The 24,484-nt window shown below is 42.2% G+C and overlaps 1 protein-coding gene across 2 annotated transcripts in view; it reads left to right on the forward strand.

The window, feature by feature from the left end:
* apba1a (amyloid beta (A4) precursor protein-binding, family A, member 1a) overlaps positions 1–24,484 on the forward strand; it is a 76,540-nt gene that overhangs the window by 47,590 nt on the left and 4,466 nt on the right. Inside the window, exons 3-12 of one of the 2 annotated variants that reach the window (XM_014170497.3) lie at positions 7,329–7,439; positions 12,043–12,082; positions 12,824–12,969; positions 18,037–18,069; positions 19,359–19,445; positions 19,999–20,187; positions 21,175–21,354; positions 22,688–22,900; positions 23,388–23,507; positions 23,737–23,877. In XM_014170497.3, coding sequence (XP_014025972.3) covers positions 7,329–7,439; positions 12,043–12,082; positions 12,824–12,969; positions 18,037–18,069; positions 19,359–19,445; positions 19,999–20,187; positions 21,175–21,354; positions 22,688–22,900; positions 23,388–23,507; positions 23,737–23,877 — 1,260 coding nt within the window. The remainder of the gene's footprint in view (positions 1–7,328; positions 7,440–12,042; positions 12,083–12,823; positions 12,970–18,036; positions 18,070–19,358; positions 19,446–19,998; positions 20,188–21,174; positions 21,355–22,687; positions 22,901–23,387; positions 23,508–23,736; positions 23,878–24,484) is intronic. The other variant, XM_082968387.1, reaches the window with a different exon arrangement.

The raw sequence follows: 24,484 nt of genomic DNA on the forward strand, positions 1-24,484 counted from the left end.
GATAAACACATAGAAATATAAAACATAAACCAAAAACCCCGAAACACACAAAACAAACACCCCCTGACACACTGTAGCAGTACAAATTGCATTTTAAACAAATAGGAGAATAGTTAAATTAGCATTATTTAGAGACACCCCCCCCCCACCAAAGTTTGACATTGTTGCATTTAGGGAGACTCCTGTCTCATTCATGGAGATGGCATGCTGATGTCAAACAAATCAAATCAAATTTTATTTGTCACATGCGCCAAATACAACAGGTGTAGACCTTACCGTGAAATTCTTACTTACAAGCCCATAACCAACAATGCAGTTCAAGAAATAGTTAAGAAAATATTTACTAAATAAACTAAAGTAAAAGAAAATACATATATAAAAAAAATCAACAAGTAACACAAGAAAATTACATAACAATAACCCAACCCTTTGTTACAGGGGTACCAGTACCGAGTCAATGTGCAGGTTAGTCGAGGTAATTTGTAAAGTGAATATGCATAGATGAGTAGCATGGGGGTGGGGGGGGTCAATGTAAATAGTCCGGGTGGCCATTTAATTATTGTTCAGCAGGGGTAGAAGATGTTAAGGAGCCTTTTGGTACTAGACTTGGCGCTTGCCGTGTGATAGCAGAGAGAACAGTCACTTGGGTGACTGGAGTCTTTGACCATTTTTCAGGCCTTCCTCTGACACCGCCTAGTATATAGGTCCTGGATGTCAGGAAAGGGGGGATACCTAGTCAGCTGTACAACTGAATGCCTTCAACTGAAATGTGTCTTCCGTATTTAACCCAGCCCTTCTGAATCAGAGAGGTCCGGGGTGCTGCCTTAATCGACATCCATGTCTTCGGCACCTGGGGAACAGTGGGTTAACTGCCTTGCTCAGGGGCAGAATGACAGATTTTTACCTTGTCAGCCCGGGGATTCGATCCGGTTATTGGCCCAACGCTCTAACCACTAGGCTACCTGCCACCCCTGGAGCATACGCACTACCCTCTGTAGTGCCTTACGGTGAGATGCCGAGCAGTTGCCATACCAGGTGGTGATGCAACCGGTCAGGATGCTCTCGATGGTTCAGCTGTATAACCTTTTGAGGATCTGGTGACCCATGCCAAATCTTTTCAGTCTCCTGAGGGGGAAAAGGTGTTGTCATGCCCTCTTCACAACTGTCTTGGTGTGTTTGGACCATGATAGTTTGTTGGTGATGTTGATACCAAGAAACTTGAAACTCTCGACCCGCTCCACTTCAGCCCCGTCGATGTTAATGGGGGCATATCCTGCCCTTCTTTTCCTATAGTCCTTGATCAGCTCCTTTGTCTTATTCACATTGAGGGAGAGGTTGTTGTCCTTTGCACCACACTGCTGGGTCTCTGACCTCCTTGCTATAGGCTGTCTCATCGTTGTCAGTGATCAGGCCTACCACTGTTGTGTCGTCAGAGCTCTTACTCTTCTGTATAACTACCCAGGGGCCATAGTAGTGATGAGAGTGGCTAGTGGATGGATGGACACTTTACTACTGTCACGCTAGCTTGAGAAATCCCCTCCGAGTATAAAAGACTGTTCCTCTTCAAAAGGGTTAGAAATGATGGAGAGATTCTTTGTACTCACTCAGACCTCTGGAGACAACAACGGACTCATGTCTGGGAGCAGGCAGTCATTTGGGTTTTAGTAGAGTCACGCAACACACACACAAACACATTCAAGCTTATCATATTATTCGAAAGGTGTGCCGCATGAGCGGTGAGCTGAGGTAATGTTTGTTGACTTTTAGTCATAAGAGCCTGACACTGTCTAGAGATGTGAGGAGTTGATGCCATTGTATCAGATGACACGCATCCCCTGAGAAGGTCAAAGCCATCAGCATAGTGGTTTGTGACATACACATACATACACACACACACACACACACACACACACACACACACACACTATACTTAACAAACAGAGCCCTGCTAGATTACTGTCTGTTGTTGAGAGACTCATTAATTAGCTCTGTTTGTCTTTGATTAATTTCAGACAGCACAATGTACATCTGGTTTAGAGCCAACCACCAGCTCTCATGGAGTTAGGAGTGCTGCTGGTACTAACGTTGTTAGTGTGTGTGTGTGTGTGTGTGTGTGTGTGTGTGTGTGTGTGTGTGTGTGTGTGTGTGTGTGTGTGTGTGTGTGTGTGTGTGTGTGTGTGTGTGTGTGTGTGTGTGTGTGTGTGTGTGTGTGTGTGTGTGTGTGTGTGTGTGTGTGTGTGTGTGTGTGTGAGAGAGAGAGAGAGACAACTAGTGGAGACAAATTTGATCCCAATAACTACCGGGGGATATGCGTCAACAGCAACCTTAGGAAAATCCTCTGCATTATCATTAACAGCAGACTCATACATTTTCTCAGCGAAAACAATGTACTGAGCAAATGTCAAATTGGCTTTTTACCAAATTACTGTACGACAGACCACGTATTCACCCTGCAGACCCTAATTGACAAACAAACAAACCAAAGCAAAGGCAAAGTCTTCTCATGCTTTGTTGATTTAAAAAAAGCTTTCGACTCAATTTGCCATGAGGAAAAACGTAAAACTTGAATCAGTTATAGAACCCATTGCCCTTTATGGCTGTGACGTCTGGGGTCCGCTCACCAACAAAGAATTCACAAAATGGGACAAACACCAAATTGAGACTCTGCATGCAGAATCCTGCAAAAATAATCCTCTGGGTACAACGTAAAACACCAAATAATGCATGCACAGCAGAATTAGGCCGATAACCGCTAATTATCAAAATCCAGAAAAGAGCCGTTAAAAATTCTACAACCATCTAAAATGAAGCGATTCCCAAACCTTCCATAACAAAGCCATCACCTACAGAGAAATGAACCTGGAGAAGAGCCCCCTAATGAAGCTGGTCCCGGGGCTCTGTTCACAACAACAAACAGACCCCACAGAGCCCCAGAACAGCAACACAATTAGACCCATTACTTGACACATTGGAAAGAATTTACAAAACATGTTAGCAAACTAAAATGCTATTTGGCCCTAAACAGAGAGTACACAATGGCAGAATATCTGACCACTGTGACTGACCCAAAATTAAGGAAATCTTTGACTATGTTCAGAATAAGTGAGCATAGCCTTGCTTGGCCGCCGAAGGCAGACCCAGCTCTCAAGAGAAGACAGGCTATGTGCACACTGCCCTACAAAATTAGGTGGAAACAGCTCCACTTCCTAACCTCCTGCCAAATGTATGACCATATTAGAGACACATATTTCCCTCAGATTACACAAGCCCACAAAGAATTCGAAAACAAATCCAATTTTGGGTAGAATATCACAGTGTGCAGTCACAGCAGCGAGATTTGTGACCTGTTGCCACAAGAAAAGGGCAACCAGTGAAGAACAATACCATTGTAAATACAACCTATGTTTATTCCCTTTTCTACTTTAATTACAACACTGTATATAGACATAAATTACATTTGAAATGTCTTTATTCTTTTGGAACTTTTGTGAGTGTAATGTTTACTGTACATTTTTTATTGTTTATTTCACTTTTGTTTATTATCTATTTCACTTAATTTGGCAATGTATGCATATGTTTCCCATGCCAATAAAGCCCCTTAAATATATCAGAGAGAGAGAGAAAGAGAGGTGGGTTAAGACTGTGCTATAATGACCTTATGCGTACTGTACTATAGTGTCATTTACATCTCCTTTCTGGCAGTTTGCCGTTCATCAGAAGAACATGTTATTTTTGCCTTCCCCAGGATAATTTATTTAGTGTAGATGAGAGAGTGAATAATTCAGAGGGTTTCCAATAACATTGAAGAGAGACTGTTTTCATCCACTGCAGGCCTCTGTCTATACACAAACACACAGACACACACACCCCTCCCTGTGCCTTTCTGACAAGTCCATTGTGAATTCTGATAGCTTGTGAAACAGGAGTAGAGCAGAGCTCAGACTTGGTACCAAGCCACCAGAGACTGTAGATACATTACCACCACAGTACCATGAGAGAAGGTTAGCTAGTTTTCCTCATTCAGGTTCTGTAGCCACTAGGTAGTGTCTGTTTGTGTGTGTAAGTTAAGGACAGTCTGCATCATAGTTTGACCGTTGTTCAGGCTCAAAGTATGGAGAACTTCTGGGATTCCCTAGTAGACCGTCTGCATGAAAACCATGGAAACCAGGTTTGTTTGGAGTGAACATTAGTGTAGTTTTGATGGATTTATACCAAACATTCCTCCTATGTTGTTTGGTGTTGGACATGGACTTATTTTTCTATGGACTGTGGATTCGGGCCAGTTTTCATTGTGGAAGTTGTTTTCCCTTCAATTTCTCTAAATGTCTAAAATGTTTGACAGTTGCACTGTATGAATGAAACATCACTGAATATTGTTGAAGAATATTTATGAGTCAACCTAGGTGTGTTTTCTGTGCAGAGAAGTAGCTACTGGAACTATGGGCATTGGGCAATGGAGCATCGATGGATAGGAGCGCCCACATATATAGAAAATCAATAGACAGGCCATAGATTAGTTCTATATTCATTTCTATGGAATGATAAGCTTCAATTCATCGAGCGTTCCAAATAGTGCATCCAATATGGCCGCCGATGTACATACTCCCGGTGGTCATTGCTTTGAACTGGAATATCCATTCTGCTAATTGCATTTCTATGAGCTTCCAGGGACTAGATAATGATGTGTGGAAGAACTTTACTGGCCTTCACAGAACCCTGACCTCAACCCCATCGAACACCTTTAGGATGAATTGGAACGCCAACTGCTAGCCAGGCCTAATCACCCAGCATCAGTGCCCGACCTCACTAATGCTCTTGTGGCTGAATGGAAGCAAGACCTCGCAGCAATGTTCCAACATCTAAACTCAGCAAAAAAGAAACGTCCTCTCAGTGTCAACTGTGTTTATTTTCAACAAACTTAACATGTGTAAATATTTGTATGAACATAACAAGCTTCAACAACTGAGACATAAACTGTACAAGTTCCACAGACATGCGACTAACAGAAATTTAATAATGTGTCCCTGAACAAAGGGGGGGTCAAAATCAAAAGCAACATTCAGTATCTGGTGTGGCCACCAGCTGCATTAAGTACTGCAGTGTATCTCCTACTCATGGACTGCACCAGATTTGCCAGTTCTTGCTGTGAGATGTTACCCCACTTTTCCACCAAGGCACCGGCAAGTTCCCGGACATTTCTGGGGGAATGGACCTAGTCCTCACCCTCCGATCCAACAGGTCCCAGACGTGCTTAATGGGATTGAGATCTGGGCTCTTTGCTGGCCATGGCAGAACACTGACATTCCTGTCTTGCAGGATATCACGCACAGAATGAGCAGTATGGCTGGTGGCATTGTCATGCTGGAGGGTGATGTCAGGATGAGCCTGCAGGAAGGGTACCCCATGAGGGAGGAGGATGTCTTCCCTGTAATGCACAGCGTTGAGATTGCCTGCAATGACAACAAGCTCAGTCCGATGATGCTGTGACACATCGCCCCAGACCATGACGGACCCTCCACCTCCAAATCGATCCCGCTCCAGAGTACAGGCCTCGGTGTTACGCTCATTCCTTCGACAATAAACGCGAATCCGACCATCACCCCTGGTGAGACAAAACCGCAACTGGTCAGTGAAGAGCACTTTTTGCCTGTCCTGTCTGGTCCAGCGACGGTGGGTTTGTGCCCATAGGTGACGTTGTTGCCTGTGATGTCTGGTGAGGACTACAAGCCCTCAGTCCAGCCTCTCTCAGCCTATTGCAGACAGTCTAAGCACTGATGAAGGAATTGTGCGTTCCTGGTGTAACTCAGGCAATTGTTGTTGCCATCCGGTACCTGTCCCGCAGGTGTGATGTTCGGATGTACCTATCCTGTGCAGGTGTTGTTATACGTGGTGTGCCACTGCGAGGATGATCAGCTATCCGTCCCGTCTCCCTGTAGCGCTGTCTTAGGCGTCTCACAGTACGGACATTGCAATTTATTGCCCTGGCCACATCTGAGTCCTCATGCCTCCTTGCATCATGCCAAAGGCACGCTCACAAAGATGAGCAGGGACCCTGGGCATCTTTCTGTTGGTGTATTTCAGAGTCAGTAGAAAGGCCTCTTTAGTGTCCTAAGTTTTCATAACTGTGACATTAATTGCCTACCATCTGTAAGCTGTTAGTGTCTTAACAACCGTTCCACAGGTGCATGTTCATTAATTGTTTATGGTTCATTAACCTCTATGGGCTAGGTGGGACGCAAGCCAGTGTAATCCCGTGGCGCGATATTCAAATACCTTAGAAATGCTATTACTTCAATTTCTCAAACATATGACTATTTTACACCATTTTAAATACAAGACTCTCGTTAATCTAACCACACTGTCCGATTTCAAAAAGGCTTTACAACGAAAGCAAAACATTAGATTATGTCAGCAGAGTACCCAGCCAGAAATAATCAGACACCCATTTTTCAAGCTAGCATATAATGTCACATAAACCCAAACCACAGCTAAATGCAGCACTAACCTTTGATGATCTTCATGAGATGACACCCCTAGGACATTATGTTATACAATACATGCATGTTTTGTTCAATCAAGTTCATATTTATATCAAAAACCAGCTTTTTATATTAGCATGTGACTAGCATGTGACTAGCATTCCCACCGAACACTTCCGGTGAATTTACTAAATTACTCACGATAAACGTTCACAAAAAACATAATTATTTTAAGAATTATAGATACAGAACTCCTCTATGCACTCGCTAATTAGGCATCCTGCACATTTGCATAAATGTGTTTTTGTGGCAGCTATCAAAGCCAAATGTAAGACAGGGAGGTTTGGGCTATATGTACTCGAAAGGAAATCATTCATACAGGTTGTCCAAATACTGTATATGTTTATTACCCTAAGGGTCTACATAGTCAGGTTCAGAATTTGTTCTAGCATTAAAATCCCCACTCGAAAGCACATTTCCCTCAGCTTGGAACTGGTTGGTTTCTCTTTGAAATTATCATAAAACTGAATTTGAGTGAGAAGCATAGACTGCACATACAGTATATGTAAATGATTGTCACTAATGATCGTGCTTTTGTTGAGTTTGAACCAAATGTGGGTGTTACCCTTATTGATTTGGTTCAGTGAAAGGTCTTGTATAAGTGTTGTATACCATATGATCAATCCTTCCAAGGCCCTGCTCTGTTTTATGTTTTTATGTTTGAATGATGGAAGTAAAATTCTCTCTCTCTCTCTCTCTCTCTCTCTCTCTCTCTCTCTCTCTCTCTCTCTCTCTCTCTCTCTCTCTCTCTCTCTCTCTCTCTCTCTCTTTTCCTTGCTCTCTCTGTAGTCTCCAGGTTCAGACTCTCAAGCCTCTCCTCAGGGGGCGGAGTCTTCAATCCGGACACCCATGCTTGAAGGGAGTGAAAGCTTCGAGTCTCCACCGCTTTCCACTAAAGAGGTGTTTTTGTGTGCATATGTCCATGTTATGATACTTACCAGGCATTGTGACAAATCAAAATGACACTGCATATAGGTCCATTGCGGTGACCATATTACCGCAACACCGGCAGTCATGTGTCATGAACGTAGTCAAATTCCACGTAAACGTTGAGTCATGGTAATCTCCTATTATGCACTCTGGACATGCTTTGGTAGTACCCAAATCACTAACGACCATTAGGTCGCTAATGGTCTGTGACTCAGAGCTCTATTGTCCCTCTAACCACTCTGACATCAATGGAAATGCATTCGAAAATCACATCAAACACTTATTTTTTAATTTTTAATTTAACCTTTATTTAACTAGGCAAGTCAGTGAAGAACAAATTCTTATTTACAATGACGGCCTAGGAACAGTGGGTTAACTGCCTTGTTCAGGGGCAGAATGACAGATTTTTACCATGTCAATTTACAATCGAAATACTATCATGCTTTTAAAACCCACCATTAGGTAAAACATTTTGACCTCACTGTGATGATCAATTTGAAGAAAGAAGTTCAAAAACTGAGTGGAAAACATGGACGTTGTGGATGTTGTTTCAGAGCCAAGCACAACGAAATGTGTAGAACAACCAAATGCATATTAGAGCTTATGCATACGCATATGTCTAAATGCAGTTGAAGTCGGAAGTTTACATACACTTAGGTTGGAGTCATTAAAACTCATTTTTCAACCACTCCACAAATTTCTTGTTAACAAACTATAGTTTTGGCAAGTCGGTGAGGACATCTACTGTGTGCATGACACAAGTAATTCTTCCAACAATTGTTTACAGACAGATTATTTCACTTATAATTCACTGTATCACAATTCCAGTGGGTCAGAAGTTTACATACACTAAGTTGGCTGTGCCTTTAAACAACTTGGAAAATTCCAGAAAATGATGTCTTGGCTTTAGAAGCTTCTGATAGGCTAATTGACATCATTTGAGCCAATTGGAGGTGTACCTGTGGATGTATTTCCAGGCCTACCTTCAAACTCAGTTCCTCTTTGCTTGACATCATGGCAAAATCAAAAGAAATCAGCCAAGACCTCAGAAAAAGAATTGTAGACCTCCACAAGTCTGGTTCATCCTTGGGAGCAATTTTCAAACTCCTGAAGGTTCCACGTTCATCAGTACAAACAACAGTACGCAAGTAAAAACACCATGGGACTACGCAGCCGTCATACCGCTCAGGAAGGAGACGCGTTCTGTCTCCTAGAGATGAACGTACTTTGGTGCAAAAAGTTCAAATCAATCCCAGAACAACAGCAAAGGACCTTGTGGAGATGCTGGAGGAAACAGGTACAAAAGTATCTATATCCACAGTAAAACAAGTCCTTATTTGACATAACCTGATAGGCCGCTCAGCAAGGAAGAAGCCGCTGCTCCAAAACCGCCATAAAAAAGCCAGACTACGGTTTGCAACTGCACATGGGGACAAAGATTGTACTTTTTGGAGAAATGTCCTCTGGTCTGATGAAACAAAAATAGAACTGTTTGGCCATGATGACCATCGTTATGTTTGGAGGAAAAAGGGGGAGGCTTGCAAGCCGAAGAACACCATCCCACGGGGGTGGCAGCATCATGTTGTGGGGGTGCTTTGCTGTAGGAGGGACTGGTGCACTTCACAAAATAGATGACTTCATGAGGAAGGAAATTATGTGGATATTTTGAAGCAACATCTCAAGACATCAGTCAGGAAGTTAAAGCTTGGTCGCAAATGGGTCTTCCCAATGGACAATGACCCCAAGCATACTTCCAAAGTTGTGGCAAAATGGCTTCAGGACAACAAAGTCAAGGTATTGGAGTGGCCATCACAAAACCCTGACCTCAATCCTATAGAAAATGTGTGGGCAGAACTGAAAAAGCGTGTGCGAGCAAGGAGGCCTATAAACCTCACTCAGTTACACCAGCTCTGTCAGGAGGAATGGGCCAAAATTCACCCAACTTATTGTGGGAAGCGTGTGGAAGGCTACCCAAAATGTTTGAAAGCAAAACATTAGATTATGTTAGGACAGTACATAGACAAACAATAACCACACAGCCATTTTCCAAGCAAGGAGATGTGTCACAGAAACCCAAAATACAGCTAAGAGGAAGCACTAACCTTTGACGATCTTCATCAGATGACACTCCTAGGACATCATGTTACACAATGTATGTTTTGTTCGATCAAGTTCATATTTAGATCCAAAAACAGCATTTTACATTGGCGCGTGATGTTCAGAAAATGTATTCCCACCAAAACCTCCGGTGAATGAGCACATCAATTTACAAAAATACTCATCATAAACGTTGACAAAATATATAACAATTATTTAAAGAATTATAGATACACTACTCCTTGATGCAACCGCTGTGTCAGATTTTAAAATAGCTTTACGGAGAAAGCACATTGTTCAATATTCTGAGTTCATAGCTCAACCATCAATGCAAGCTATACAGCTACCCGCCAAGTTCTGGCATCAACAAAACTCTGAATTAGTGTTATAAATCATTCCTTACCTTTGCTGATCTTCGGCGGAATGCACTCCAAGGACTCCTACTTCCACAAGAAATGTTATTTTTGTTCAAAATACTCCATATTTATGTCCAAATACCTTCGTTTTGTTTGTGCGTTCAGATCACTATCCAAAGGCATAATGCGCGAGCGTAAATTGAGACACGAAAAGTCAAAATGTTCCATTACTGTTCGTAGAAACATGTCAAACGTTGTTTACAATCAATCTTTAGGGTATTTTTAACGTAAAAATGCGATAATATTCCAACCGGACAATAGCGTATTCATTCCAGAAGAAAAAGAAGGAACTGTGCGCTCGCGCATAACCAAGCCCTTTGTCCATAGGCAGTCCACTCATTGACTGAGCTACTATTCTCTGCCCAGTAACAGGAGAAGGAGGAAACAAGTTTCTAAAGGCTGTTGACAGCCAATGGAAGCCTTAGGAAGTGCAACGTGACCCCACAGACACTGTAGTTTCGATAGGGATTCAAAAGAACTACAATTCTCAGATTTCCCACTTCCTGGTTGGATTTTTCTCAGGTTTTTGCCTGCCATATGAGTTCTGTTATACTCACAGACATCATTCAAACAGTTTTAGAAACTTCAGAGTGTTTTCTATCCAAATCTACTAATAGAGTAGTAGGCAGTTTAATTTGGGTACGTTTTTCATCCGGCCGTGAAAATACTGCCCCCTATCCTCAACAGGTGAAATTATGCTCAAAACGTTCTATCCGTGAGTATGGGAGAGAACGTATAGGCCTAGGCGATGCTGTTTGTTGTGCAGGGTGGCTTACAAAGTTAACCTACAATTATGGTGAATTTGTATTTGATTTTGAATAGCCTGGATAGCTGCAGGAACATGGTTGGCAAGCCCATGGCATACAGAGGTTGGGCGGAATATCACCTGTCGCGCAGTGAGAGGCTGCATGCTCCTCAAACAGTGGTTGATGCGTGAAGTTAAATTATTTTTCTTATAAACCCAGACATTTATATATGCAATCCTGTGTGAAAGCTGAGTTTTGGTGGTTGCCACTAAAAAGAAGAGGATCCTAGCTGCTCCTATATTTATTTCTCAGCTGCTTTGCTATAAAGCCGGAGTAGACTACACGGCATGATTTAATTGGGGGAAAGGGGCCTCCATTCGCTATTCGAGTGCATACGGATGACATGTATTTTTCCCCTGCCCCTGTTCCTACCCATTTCATAATGGGCCATTCTAAACAAATTTAAGATAATATTAAATTGAGAATAGTCTAATGTGTGAAAATATGATCACTTGATGAGAGAACCGGGTGTGTAGCCAGAGGCAAAGAACAGAGCGCAAGCTTTTTTTGTGACTTTTTCAAATAGTCAATAGCCTATAGCTGCATCATGTTTTGATTTCTAAGACATTCTGAGGTTTGTATCATTCAAAACTAAATGTACCAAATAATTCTAAATCTACCATATAGGATCTGTTTCAAATGATAACTTTTACGCTCAACATAGCCACTTCATTTGTGCACTCACTCCGGAAGGGGAAAACATCCTTTCTATTTTTTTCAGCAAAGTTCAATTATATTATTCTTACAATAATATAATATCATGGCACAGGACTGATTCGATATCTGATTCGATGTCTGCTAAATGAACTAGCCTACGGGCATGGTGCATAGCCAGATAACATACAGTCGGCCGACTCACATTCGGTTCTTTTGAAATACATTTTCTTCATATAATGTTTCTTTAGTCCTGTCTAAAATAAATAATGAATTTATTGTGATTGTGTATATTCAATGGATTTATTATACTTTTTAAAATGTAGATGTTCCAAAGGCGCACATCAGCTGCTTGCATGCATAGAGGCCTGAAGATTGTAAACATGTTTATGTTAATTAACGGGTAATTACCGTGAGACTGGCAGTCATCTGCATGACAATAACCGGCTAACAAAATGTTATGACCGGCACAGCCCAATGTGTCAACCAACGTTTGTCTGTCTTTCACCAGTGTTATGATAGTGCTATGACTGTGTTATAATGACCATGCCTGTGTGACCGGTCAGTAACGTGTTATCTGTCTCTCCTCTACACCTACAGTCCAGGAGAAGCCTGGCCTCCTTTCCTACCTATGTAGAAGGTAAGACCTGCTCTTTTGACTTGCTCCTGGCTCCTGGTCTTTATGTCCCTCTCTGCTTTACTTCAGTAGGCCTCATTTGGCCAGTGCAGAATATATTTGAGAAGTGGTTCTCTCTAGTAAATGCTTGGGTGATTTAGCTCTGTGGGGGTATGCTGATGTGCAGGCCTACATTCAGTACCAGATCAGCATTTTTAAATGTCATGGAGTGCTGAATGGGAGGTAAGGAATATTAGAGACAGAGAAAGGGCCTCTAGTGCACCCGTCAAACGCTTCAGTACGGTCTTTCTCTCTACTTCTATCTCTCACATACACATCTATCTATCTATCTATCTATCTATCTATCTATCTATCTATCTATCTATCTATCTATCTATCTATCTATCTATCTATCTATCTATCTATCTATCTATCTATCTATCTATCTATCTATCTATCTATCTATCTATCTATCTATCTATCTATCAAACAGACCCACCCACACTCTTTCTCCTTCCCTCATGCATTCTGTGTGTTTTAGCTCAGTAGGAGCATTGTGTCTCTAGTCTCTCTAGCTCTGTGTGAAGCACAAGGACATTCCGGTGACACACACACTCTCTCTCACTACGATGTCCCAATCAATCCAGCTGTTCTGATTTCTGCATCTTTAGAGTTGAAGCCTTCACAAACATGTTAAGATTCAAACCGTATATATATTCCATGGCAAATCATGGTATTTTAATCTTCCTACTCCTCTGCCCCCAGTCCCAGGTCCATGTGACCCAGAGGACCTGATCGATGGGATCATCTTTGCTGCTAACTACCTGGGCTCCACCCAATTGCTGTCTGACAAGACCCCCTCCAAGAACGTCCGCATGATGCAGGCCCAGGAGGCTGTCAGCCGCATCAAGGTGAGGAGAGAGACTAATTAGATTTTTTTTCTTTGCTCGCAATGATGTGGTTGAACATGCTTGGTTGACCCTAGTAGACAGTACAAATTATTTTCTTAAAGAGGAACTTCTGGATAGATCCCATTTTAGTCATTTAGCAGATGCTCTTGTCCAGAGCAATTAGGATTTAAGTACCTTGCTCAAGGGCACATCCACAGATTTTTCACCTAGTCAGCATGGGGATTTGAACCAGCGACCTTTCGGTTACTGGCCCAAAGCTCTTAGGCTACATGCCGCCAAACCTGATTCCAACCTGTCCTTGTACTGTATTATGTTTTCTACTTGGTAATGGATAATATCTAATAACTTGTTTTTAATACTGTCTGATAACACACCAGGCAAAAACTGGTTGCATCAGCGTTGTTTCCACATCATTTCAACAACAACAAAAAATCTATCTGATGACGTTGAATCAACGTGGAAAACTGATTGGATTTGCAAAAAGTCATCAATGTAAGGGACATTTTTTTTTCACCCAACTTTTAACCTAAATCCAATGACATGGTGACATTTTTTGTTGATTTCATGTTGAATTCACATTAGTTGACAACTCAACCAAATGTAAATGAAAACTAAATGTTGAAATGACATCTGTGCCCAGTGGGAACGTACTGCTTTATAACATCTTTATCACAAGTGATCAAATCGATATCTGTTTTGCATAGAAACATGTTCTATGCTTTGTACGAACCTAAGTATGTACAAAGGTTAAGATCTCACATCAGTACATTTATACCTATAACTGTGTCACTTCCATAGAGAATAATAGAGAACTCTAGTGCCCAAATGCTTGTTTTAGCTTGGCCTGTGCTATTGAGGACTTTCCCCATTTTGAAGTAGTCAACTGGGTGGGAAGGAAGGATCACATAATTCCATCTAGGTCATCAGAAGGGATCAGACAATTCATTATACTTGAGTAAACATTCCATCACTGCAGGTGGCAGTAGATTGCCAACCTTGGCTTTATATCTGTTCAAACAACACACTTCAGGTGGCAGTGTGCACCCTTTGAGTTTGTTTAATTGACTACTTCAAAATGGAGATGTCCTCAATCGCGCTGCCCATGCACTCACAGATGTCATAATGGGACAGATGCAATGAAGAGTCCTCTATCACTCTCTATGGTCACTTCTCCTCACTCACTTTCTGTCACATGACCTGAGTCTTCCTGACATCTTCCTGGTTTATCAGCCTCCTGGCGCACCTCCAGCCCATAGCCCATACTGTAGTGACTCAGCATTTTACAGCCTGCCTGATCAAAATGCACTGAGCTGTAGCCCATAGCCTCTGTCAGCCCATACATACTGTACACACACCTAGAGTATGTTCTCTGTTACTCCTGTTCTCATCAGACAGAGCCACCATAGCACCTCTGCATGTTCTACTATCTTATACTATAGTATCCTTCCTATGTTTCTTCCTTGACTTTTTCTAAATTTTGTTGTCACAGCCTGAATTTAAAATGGATTAATTTCAGATGTTGTGCCAGTAATCTACACACAATATCCCATATTCTCAAAGTGGAAATGTGTTTTTACAAATGTTACACATTAATGAAAAGTGAAAAGCTGAAATGTCTTGAGTTGACCAGGATCGGTGTCGTCCCCCCCGCGGGACGGTTGAGTTAACGTGCACTAATGTGATTAACATGAGGTTGTAAATAACAAGAACATTTCCAAGGACATAGACATATCTGATATGGGCAGAAAGCTTAAATTCTTGTTAACCTAAACTGCACTGTCCAATTTACAGTAGCTATTACAGTGAAATAATACCATGCTATTGTTTGAGGAGAGTGCACAGTTATGAACTTGAAAATGTATCAATAAACCAATTAGGCACATTTGGGCAGACTTGATACAACATTTTGAACAGGAATACAATGGTTCATTGGATCAGTCTAAAATGTTGCACATACACTGCTGCCATCTAGTGGCCAAAAAAAATTGCGCCTAGAGTCCTAAGTCGTATATTGGCCTTTCTCTTGCATTTCAAAGATGATGGAACAAAAACATTTTTTCTTTGTATTATCTTTTACTAGATCTAATGTGTTATATTCTCCTACATTAATTTCACATTTCCAAAAACGTCTAAGTGTTTCCTTTCAAATGGTATCAAGAATGTGGATATCCTTGCTTCAGGTACTGAGCTACAGGCAGTTAGATTTGGTTATGTCATTTTTGGCAGAAAAAAAAGGGTCAGATCCTTAAGAGGTTTCAAACTCCTTTGTTATGGCAAGCCAAAATAAGTTCAGGAGTAAACATGTGCTTAACAAATCACATAATAAGTTGCATGGACTCACTCTGTGTGCAATAATAGTGGTTAACATGAATTTTGAATGACTACCCCAATTATCTGTAAGGTCCTTCGGTTGAGTAGTGAATTACAAGCACATATTCAACCACAAAGTCCAGGAAGGTTTTCCAATGCCTCGCAAAGATGGGCACCAATTGGTAGAATGGCACCAATTGGTAGGATGGTAAAAAAAAGCAGACTCTGAATATCCCTTTGAGCATGTTGAAGTTATTAATTACACTTTGGATCAATACACTCAGTCACTATAAAGATACAGTCACCCTTCCTAAATCAGTTGCCAGAGAAGAAGGAAAGAGATCAGGGATTTCACCATGAGGCCAATTGTAATTTTAAGAGAGTTTAATGGCTGTGATAGGAGAAAACTGAGGATGGATCAACAACATTGTAGTTACTCCACAATACGAAACTAAATGACTGAGTGAAAAGAAGGAACCCTTTTCAGAATACAAATATTCCAAAATATGCATCCTGTTTGCAACAAGGCACTAAAGTAATATTGCAAAGAATGTGACAAAGAAATGAACTTCTCTGAGTCCCACTCTTCATATTCTCAAGCATGGTGGTGGCTGCATCATGTTATGAGTATGCTTGTCATCGGCAAGTACTAGGGAGTTTTTTTGGGAAAAAATAAATGGAATAGAGCTAAGCACAGGCAAAGTCCTAGTGGAAAACCTGGTTCAGTCTGCTTTCAAACAGACACTGGAAAGCAAATTTACCTTTCAGCAGGACAATAACCGAAAACACAAGGCCGAATTTACACTGGAGCTTACCAAGATGACATTGAGTGGCCTAGTTACAGTTTTGACTTAAATTGGCTTGAAAATCTATGGCAAGACTTGAAAATGTCTGTCTAGCAATGATCAACAACCAACTTGACAGAGCTTGAATTTGAAAAATAATGATCGGCAAATATTGTACAATCCAGGTGTGCAAAGCTCTTAGAGACTTACCCAACAAGACAGCTGTAATTACTGCCAAAGGTGTTATCCAACGTGTATTGGGTTGAATACATATCTAATAAAGATATGTTAGTGTTTCAGTTTATATTAATTTTAGATTTTTTTTTCTTCCACTTTGACATTGGAGTATTTTGTATAAATCATTGCCAAAAAAATTACAATTCAATCTATTTTAATTGCACTTTGTAACACAACTAAATGTGGGAAAGTCACGGTGGTTGATTACATTCCTAATGCACTGTACCTATTAGTTTACTATGTATTGTAAAGACACACTCAAGATTCCAATTAAGCATGATACACTTTCACATTAATTGACCTCATTAAGTGAATTTGACCATAAATGAATGGTGCAGTTTAATAAGAAAGTATTATGGTGGTAATAACTGTGTCTAATCCTTTTAGTGCACAAGTGAGTCACCTGCTGGCCAAAACATAACACACTGAAGAGTAAAGTAGATATACCATTAGGTACTTTTTTAAAGACTGGTTGACTTCAGACTGGTTGAATCCCAGAAATTAGATGTAAGATATGTTCTAAAATGGAATGTCCCAATGGATGTAATCAATACACACACTGCCACTCAATCCCCTCCCCAGACCCATAGGCCTACTATGCCCATGCTACTTCAGCCCTGCACTACTCTGACCACATACACGCACACACATGCACACGTGCACACACAAACACAGCTGTGTTATTGTGAAATTTCAGGACTTTTTGGAGTGTACATTTTTTTCACCATTACAAATCCTATTTTCCCTAACCGTTACTTAACCTAACCCTAACCCCAAAACAACTACCGTAATTTCCGGACTATTAAGCGCACCTGAATATAAGCCGCACCGACTGAATTTAAAAAAATATATTATTTTGAACATAAATAAGCCGCACATGTCTATAAGCCGCAGGTGCCTACCGGTACATTGAAACAAATGAACTTTACACAGGCTTTAACGAAACACGGCTTGTAACAAAAATAAACAGACTTTAACGAAACACGGCTTGTAACAAAAATAAAAAATTAGCAGTAAGCTTTAGTTGTCTTTTTGCACTGAGTCAATTCCTCACACTGCTGCTTCCAACGTCTTATCATCGACTCATTAAGACCAAGCTCCCGTGCAGCAGCTCTATTTCCTTTTCCAACAGCCAGATCAATCGCCTTCAACTTGAAAGCTGCATCATATGCATTTCTCCGTGTCTTTGCCATGATGAGGGTGACAAAATGACTACCGTAATCAGAATGATGGGAAGTTTGAGAGCGCTCGATTTAATCTAAACAGTACCGGTAAACAAAAAAGTTGTTTGACCTTAACCCGTTCGGCAATTTCATTGGTCTAATGGAAGCTTCATGCCGGCAAAAAACTGAGCACGTCACAGAATGTGTTTTTTTGGAGAAAAAAAAATTGAAAGCGGGAAAAATCCATATATTAGCCGCGTCATTGTTTAAGCCACGAGGTTCAAAGCCTGGGAAAAAAGTTGCGGCTTATAGTCCGGAATTTACGGTAAACTTAACCCTAAACATAACCCTTTAGCTTAAAATAGCAATTTTGAACAAATTCAGGACCTGAAAAAAGTCCAGACTTTTCAAAAAAGTCGTTTTCCTATCTGTTCAGGACATTAAGATGAAATGTAAGGACATTGGGTCCTGATAATGTAGGAAAACAAGTACACACACACGGCGCACCCTGCCTGAGCCCTGCTTCAGTCTAACCCATTCTCCTGTATGTATGTTTGTTCCATGCCAAGCAGACGGCCCAGAAATTAGCCAAAAACAAGAAGAAGGTGCGGTACTCCTCATTGATTGGCTGTTCAGTGTTCCGTTGTGTTTTTTCCTGTGTCTGTCTGTGTCTATGTCCCAAATGGCACCCTATTCCCTATTTAATGCACTACTTTTGACCAGAGCCCTATAGGCTATATAGGGAATAGGGTGCCATTAGGGACTCATCCTGTGTTGTAAAGTCTCTCTCTCTCTCCTTTTTCCCTCTTCTTTTGCTCGCTGCATTTTCTGAATCCAGCAACAAAGTCCTCTCTGTTGATTTGCAGTCATGTTATGTATACCATTCTTAGGTTTGTCTGTCAGTTAAATCGTCACCATTTTCTCATTCCATGTCAGACATTCTCCGATTTATCCTCCTATAGAGTTTCTACAAGATACTGACAGGAATACATAGACACATGGACACATGATATAGATGTACAACGAATAAAAGCTTATATGAGGAGAAACTGAAATTGCTGGATGCAGAAAATGGCTGTGCAGCCACAATTTTTTTGTTATATCATGAAGTTGTGTTGTGATTGTAATTGAAGAGGTTTTTCTCTGGCACAAGCTTCTGTATTAGTGTGGTATTTCACTGTGGTTGTAACAATTGTAGGGCTGTTAGCACTGTGAATCCTGTGGATGGCTAACATTACACACAGCAGCACCTCTCTCTCTTTTCCAACACAGACCGACTAAGTATTCACTGTAACCCCAAGGTTTCTCAACTCCGGTCCTGGGGACTCACAGGAATCCATCCAGGTTTTCATTACAAACCAACACTCTCAACACTGTAATACGACTTAATGAAGTGACCAAAAACCAATATAACTAGAGTGAAACCCAGTTAACACAGTGGGTCCCCAGGAGGGAAGTTGAGAAACACCACAGTATAACTAATAAGACTAAGCCCATTACTAACTCCAGTCTCTCTGCTACCTATGGAGAGGCTATATTTGACTAACTACTGAACTAACTCTGAATATGCTGTACAAGCCAGAATTACACTGAAGGAAAACAACAACTCTATACACACACACACACACACACACATGCACACACACACAGGCACACACTCTACCTGCAACATTCTGAACACCTCAAAGCTTTTGATTGATTGAAAGTGCTGGTGTTTTCCTTCAGTGTTATCTTGGGTAATTGTGGACTGTCTCTGACCTCTGTCTAGTTGTGGAATGATAATAATGGACTGTTAGCTGTACTGCTCTAATAGACTAGATGCTCAATTGCCCTGTTCTGTCTCTGTGTCTTTCTCTGTCACTGTATGTATCGGTCTGTGTGTGTGTCTAAGCAGGCTCCAGAAGGTGAGGCCCAGCCCATGACAGAGGTGGACCTCTTCATCTCCACCCAGAGGATTAAAGTCCTCAACGCTGACTCACAGGTACACTCTCTCTGTCTCATCTTCTATGTTGCCACTTCTCTGTTGACATTTCTCCTCCTCTCCTCAGGTAGTAACAGTCCCAGCCAGGTTGCCATGGCAGCCAGTGGGCTTAGATTTACCTCCGGTAATGGCGGGTCGTGGCTCATTAATCCCAGCGTGGGGCCAATCAGGGGGCCTGGCCAAACTAGCCAATTACCTGTACAAGTACCCCTGGGACAATCAATATAGTGTTTCTTGAGTGTAGATTTATTGACACGACAGCTGATGGAGTTGCTTTGATATAGGTTTGGTCCTGAGCTTCTTCTTTCTGTGTCCTCCCTGTCCTGACCATAGACATAGAGAAGGGTTGAATCTGGTAGACATGAAACGTATGGTCCTTGACTGTCCCCTCTGTGTCTACAGGAGACCATGATGGACCACCCCCTGACCATAACCATATCATCACCCCTTAACCCTTGAACCCTGACCTTAACCCTATCATCACCCCTTAACCCCTAACCCTATCATCACCTCTTAACCCTTGACCCTAACCCTATCACTCCTCTGTCTACAGGAGACTATGATGGACCACCCTCTGAGGACCATCTCCTACATCGCTGACATCGGCAACATTGTGGTTCTGATGGCAAGGCGCCGTATGCCCCGCCCAGACTCCATGGACAGTGTGGAGGCGTCAGACCCCGCCGAGGACGAGAAACAACGGCAGTACAAGATGATCTGCCACGTCTTTGAGTCCGAGGATGTGAGGATCTCACTTTACTTTTACTTTCAAACGATGCCTCATCATCTCTCTCCCTTTCTCCCTCTCCCTCCCTTCCTCCCACTCTCCCTACTTACTCTCTGTCTTTTACTCTCTCACTCTTTCTCGTTTGTTCATTCATTCTTTGTCACGCTGTATAACTTTCTCTGTATCTTTTGTGGTTACAACCCTTACTTTATATTGGTCTTTCACGCACTCTCTTTCTCTCTTTGTGGTTACAATTACAGCCCTTAGTCTCTCCATCGCTCTCTCTCCCTCTCTTTCTCATAATTTTTCTCTCTGTATCTGGATTCGACTCGTCCTGTTGACTGACTCTCAACCTTATTTCATTTTAATGTTGCATTAATTAATCATAATCAAGTCTCCACGCCCTCCCTTATCATCTAATGGTTCATTTCACTTAACATAGTTGGTTTTGGGACCCCTGGTGTAACTGGGTTCACACACACACACACACACACACACACACACACACACACACACAGAGACACAGACACAGACACAGCACACACACACACACACACACACACACACACACACACACACACACACACACACACACACACACACACACACACACACACACATGAACACAGACACTCATATGAACACAGACACTCATATGAACACAGACACATACATATGAACAGACACACACACAGGAACAGACACACACACATGCCAGTGATGACAGCATGGCCGACCTATCCTTTCTCTGTACTCCAGTGATTTGAGATCAACTTCAGAAAACAGAGTAGGACTCAGAGAGATGAAACATTCATCTCATCAATATGAAACACTTCTGTCCTGATTGGTTTGTTCTGTTTAAAGCGCCTATGCAGTCTTTTTGATTGGATTTTAAATCATCACTGTATGTCTAACAAATCACCGTGTCACAGTTTATTTCCCTCCCTCTCTTCCTCCCTCTCTCCATCCCTTGCCTCCCTTTCTCCCACTCTCACTATCCAGGCCCAGCTGATTGCCCAGTCTATAGGCCAGGCCTTCAGTGTGGCGTACCAGGAGTTCCTGCGGGCTAACGGCATCAACCCAGAGGACCTGAGTCAGAAGGAGTACAGTGACCTGCTCAACACTCAGGACATGTACAACGACGACCTCATACACTTCTCCAAGTCTGAGAACTGCAAAGACGTGAGTCTGTTGTAGAATGATGAACTGTACTACAGTACCCATCATGCTCTGTATCTGTACCTGGTTTTATCTTACTAAAGGCGTTCGTAAAGCTAACACTATGGTGTATTAATACATCTGTTCCACTTCTACAAGTCCGAGAACGACCGTGGTTTTACAAATGAAGAGCAGAGTTCTTACTATGCTATAAACTGTCTCCAGTCAGCAGCACCACTGAATCATTTTTAACCTTGAAACCACCCATGTCCAGTCTTGGCCACGGCAGGCAGTGATTGGTTCTAGACCATGGCGCGTAGTAAGAACTCAAGTTCGAAATGAAGTAAAGCAGCAAAGATGTGAGTCTCTCAGACACTGGGATCTCCCAGGCAGGCCTCTGGAGAATTGATCAATTGATTTTACCAGTTAAAAAAACACAGTACATTTTAAAAACGTGACAGTGATATCACAAAAAGTCTGAGACTTATTCTCTTTGATGGAGATTGAAAAGTCTCTCTAGTAGTCGGTTCCAGATGATGCAAAGGGCTGGAAATGCAGTATAGCTTGAGTGGAGGGGGCATCGATGGTACAGTCAAGAAGAAACAAAGACTCTTAGTCAGTGCACCACATCTGCTTCTCCGACGTTCAGTTCCTCCACAGGAGGAACAGGTCCTCCAGGTACAGGTCCTCCATTGCCGAAAATGTGGCACCCACTTGGGTGGAGGGCATGGAGACTTGATTATGATTAATCTTTTAATGCTTCATTAAAATAACAAATAAAAAGCCACCACACATTGACACTGGTTAGGAACAGTCCCTTTGCCTTCTCTGCCATCCATGGAAACTGCATGCAATTGTCAATCCCAGCAGATGAAATAAAAAAGCCAGTGCTGCATTATTTAAATCCAAATAGTGTAGCTATCAAGCCAAACAAATATACTTTTTATCTGTCCTGCAACTGTGAGTCAAGACAACCAAATGTAAGTGAACGAAACCCAGAGCAATGAAAACCCCCACAAATAAATGTAAAAAAATACATAAAAAACACAGAACATGGTGCCATGGCAACCATGGAAGTACAACGTAGTTAAACAAAACATTTGTTATTAAGCCAATTATGATATTTTGCCCAATTACTGGCAAAAGAGCTGTTCTGATTGGCCAATAAAACAATTTTAGCAACAAAAAAAAGATCCGAATTGGGCTGCCTATGTAGAGAGAAGGGTTTGCTCTTTCTTTGGGGTGTAGACCAGGTTACTGTAAAAGCAATTTGTGGCAACTGCTGATGTAAAAAAAGGCTTTATAAATACATTGAGATCAACCGATTGATTGATTGACTGATTGTGGGTCTCCCCAGATTTACATCGAGAAGCAGAAAGGTGAGATTCTGGGTGTGGTCATTGTGGAGAGTGGGTGGGGCTCCATCCTGCCCACAGTAATCATCGCCAACATGATGCATGCTGGTCCGTCGGAGAAGTCAGGCCGTCTTAATATCGGAGACCAGATTATGTCTATCAACGGGACCAGTCTGGTGGGGCTACCCCTGTCCACCTGCCAGACCATTATTAAGGTAACACACACTCTCTCCTCTCTCTCTTTCTCTCTCTCCTTCTCCCTCCCTCCCTCCCTCCCTCCCTCCCTCCCTCCCTCCCTCCCTCCCTCCCTCCCTCCCTTTTTCTTCTTCAATCAGTCTGTTGGGGCTACTCCTGTCCACCTGCCAGTCTATCAACAAGGTAACACACACACTCTCTCCTCCCTCTCTCCTTCCATTAGTCTGGTGGGCCTACCCCTGTCTGCCAGAGCGTCATCAAGGTACTGGAGGACAGGATATCTCTTTCTATTCTAACTCTCATTCCTTTATTTCTCATCTATCTCTGCATCCTCTTTCTTTCCTCACTAGCTCTGTATCCTCTCCTCTTACAATGACGTGTTCTCTTTTATGTGAGAACGGGAATGCCAAGGACAGTGCAGTACACACAGCCAACATCTATACTTGTCACCTACCAATTATCTTATTAGACTAGTTTAATTCATTCACCACTTCTCTTCTCTCTCAGGGTCTGAAGAACCAGTCTCGTATCAAGCTGAACATCGTCAGGTGTCCTCCTGTTACCACAGTGCTCATCAGACGACCTGACCTCAGATACCAGCTGGGCTTCAGCGTACAGAACGGCATTGTGGGTATCACTAGGGAGACCATGTGTTGCGTGATATCATGAGCCCCAAACTTTCTCGGCATTTGACTTTGTCCTCTTTGCTTTGTGATAATAACCTTCTGTTTGTGTATGATAGTGGTGACTCTTGAAGTGATAGGCTCATGCTTTTGCTGAAACTGAATATAACAGATTTTAAGCTGATCGGCTGAATGTAACTGTCTTTTTTGGACCTTCCCCTGCACACCCACAGATCTGCAGCCTTATGCGAGGGGGCATCGCTGAGAGGGGAGGGGTCAGGGTCGGCCACCGCATCATCGAGATCAATGGTCAGAGCGTGGTGGCCACACCCCACGAGAAGATCGTCCACATCCTGTCCAACGCTGTGGGAGAGGTGAGGTCAGAGGGGAAAGGTCATTCTGAGCCTGTAACTGTTAGCTTAACAAAGCATTTCAGTTTTGGTGCTGGACCTTCAACCATTGTTGGGTTAGGTTTAGGGTAGTCTCGCGTAGCCATACCTCCAAAACAGTGGAGGCTGCTGAGGGGAGGATGGCTCATAATAATGACTGGAACGGAGCGAATAGAATGGAATCAAACACATGTTTGATGTTGTTAATACCTTTCCCCTTATTCCGCTCCTGCCATTATCACGTGCCCGTCCTCCCCAATTAAGGTGCCACCAATCTCCTGTGCTCCAAAATCATGTCACGCTTCCTTTGGTGGTCTGGAGAATTTTGTATTAGCCGAAATGGTTAGAATGGTTCGCAGGATTCCAGCAGCTACATTTTAATTGGGTGTTACATTTCAAGAACCTTCCCCACATGCCCCTAAATGGGCGGTGCATCTTTGTTATGTTTGTCACTGTTTTCAGACCAGGTAAGATACATTTTGTAGAGTTGTTGCTAGTTTGCAACATTGGTGAAAATGTAAGAAAACCTGGAGTAAAAACTGAATTATGGTTTGCTAGAAGTGTGCTCTACACACAAAATCGAGTCGATGAA

This window comes from Salmo salar, chromosome 24 (assembly GCF_965601325.2).
Source record: "Salmo salar chromosome 24, fSalSal1, whole genome shotgun sequence".
NCBI classification, from domain to species: Eukaryota; Metazoa; Chordata; class Actinopteri; order Salmoniformes; family Salmonidae; genus Salmo; species Salmo salar.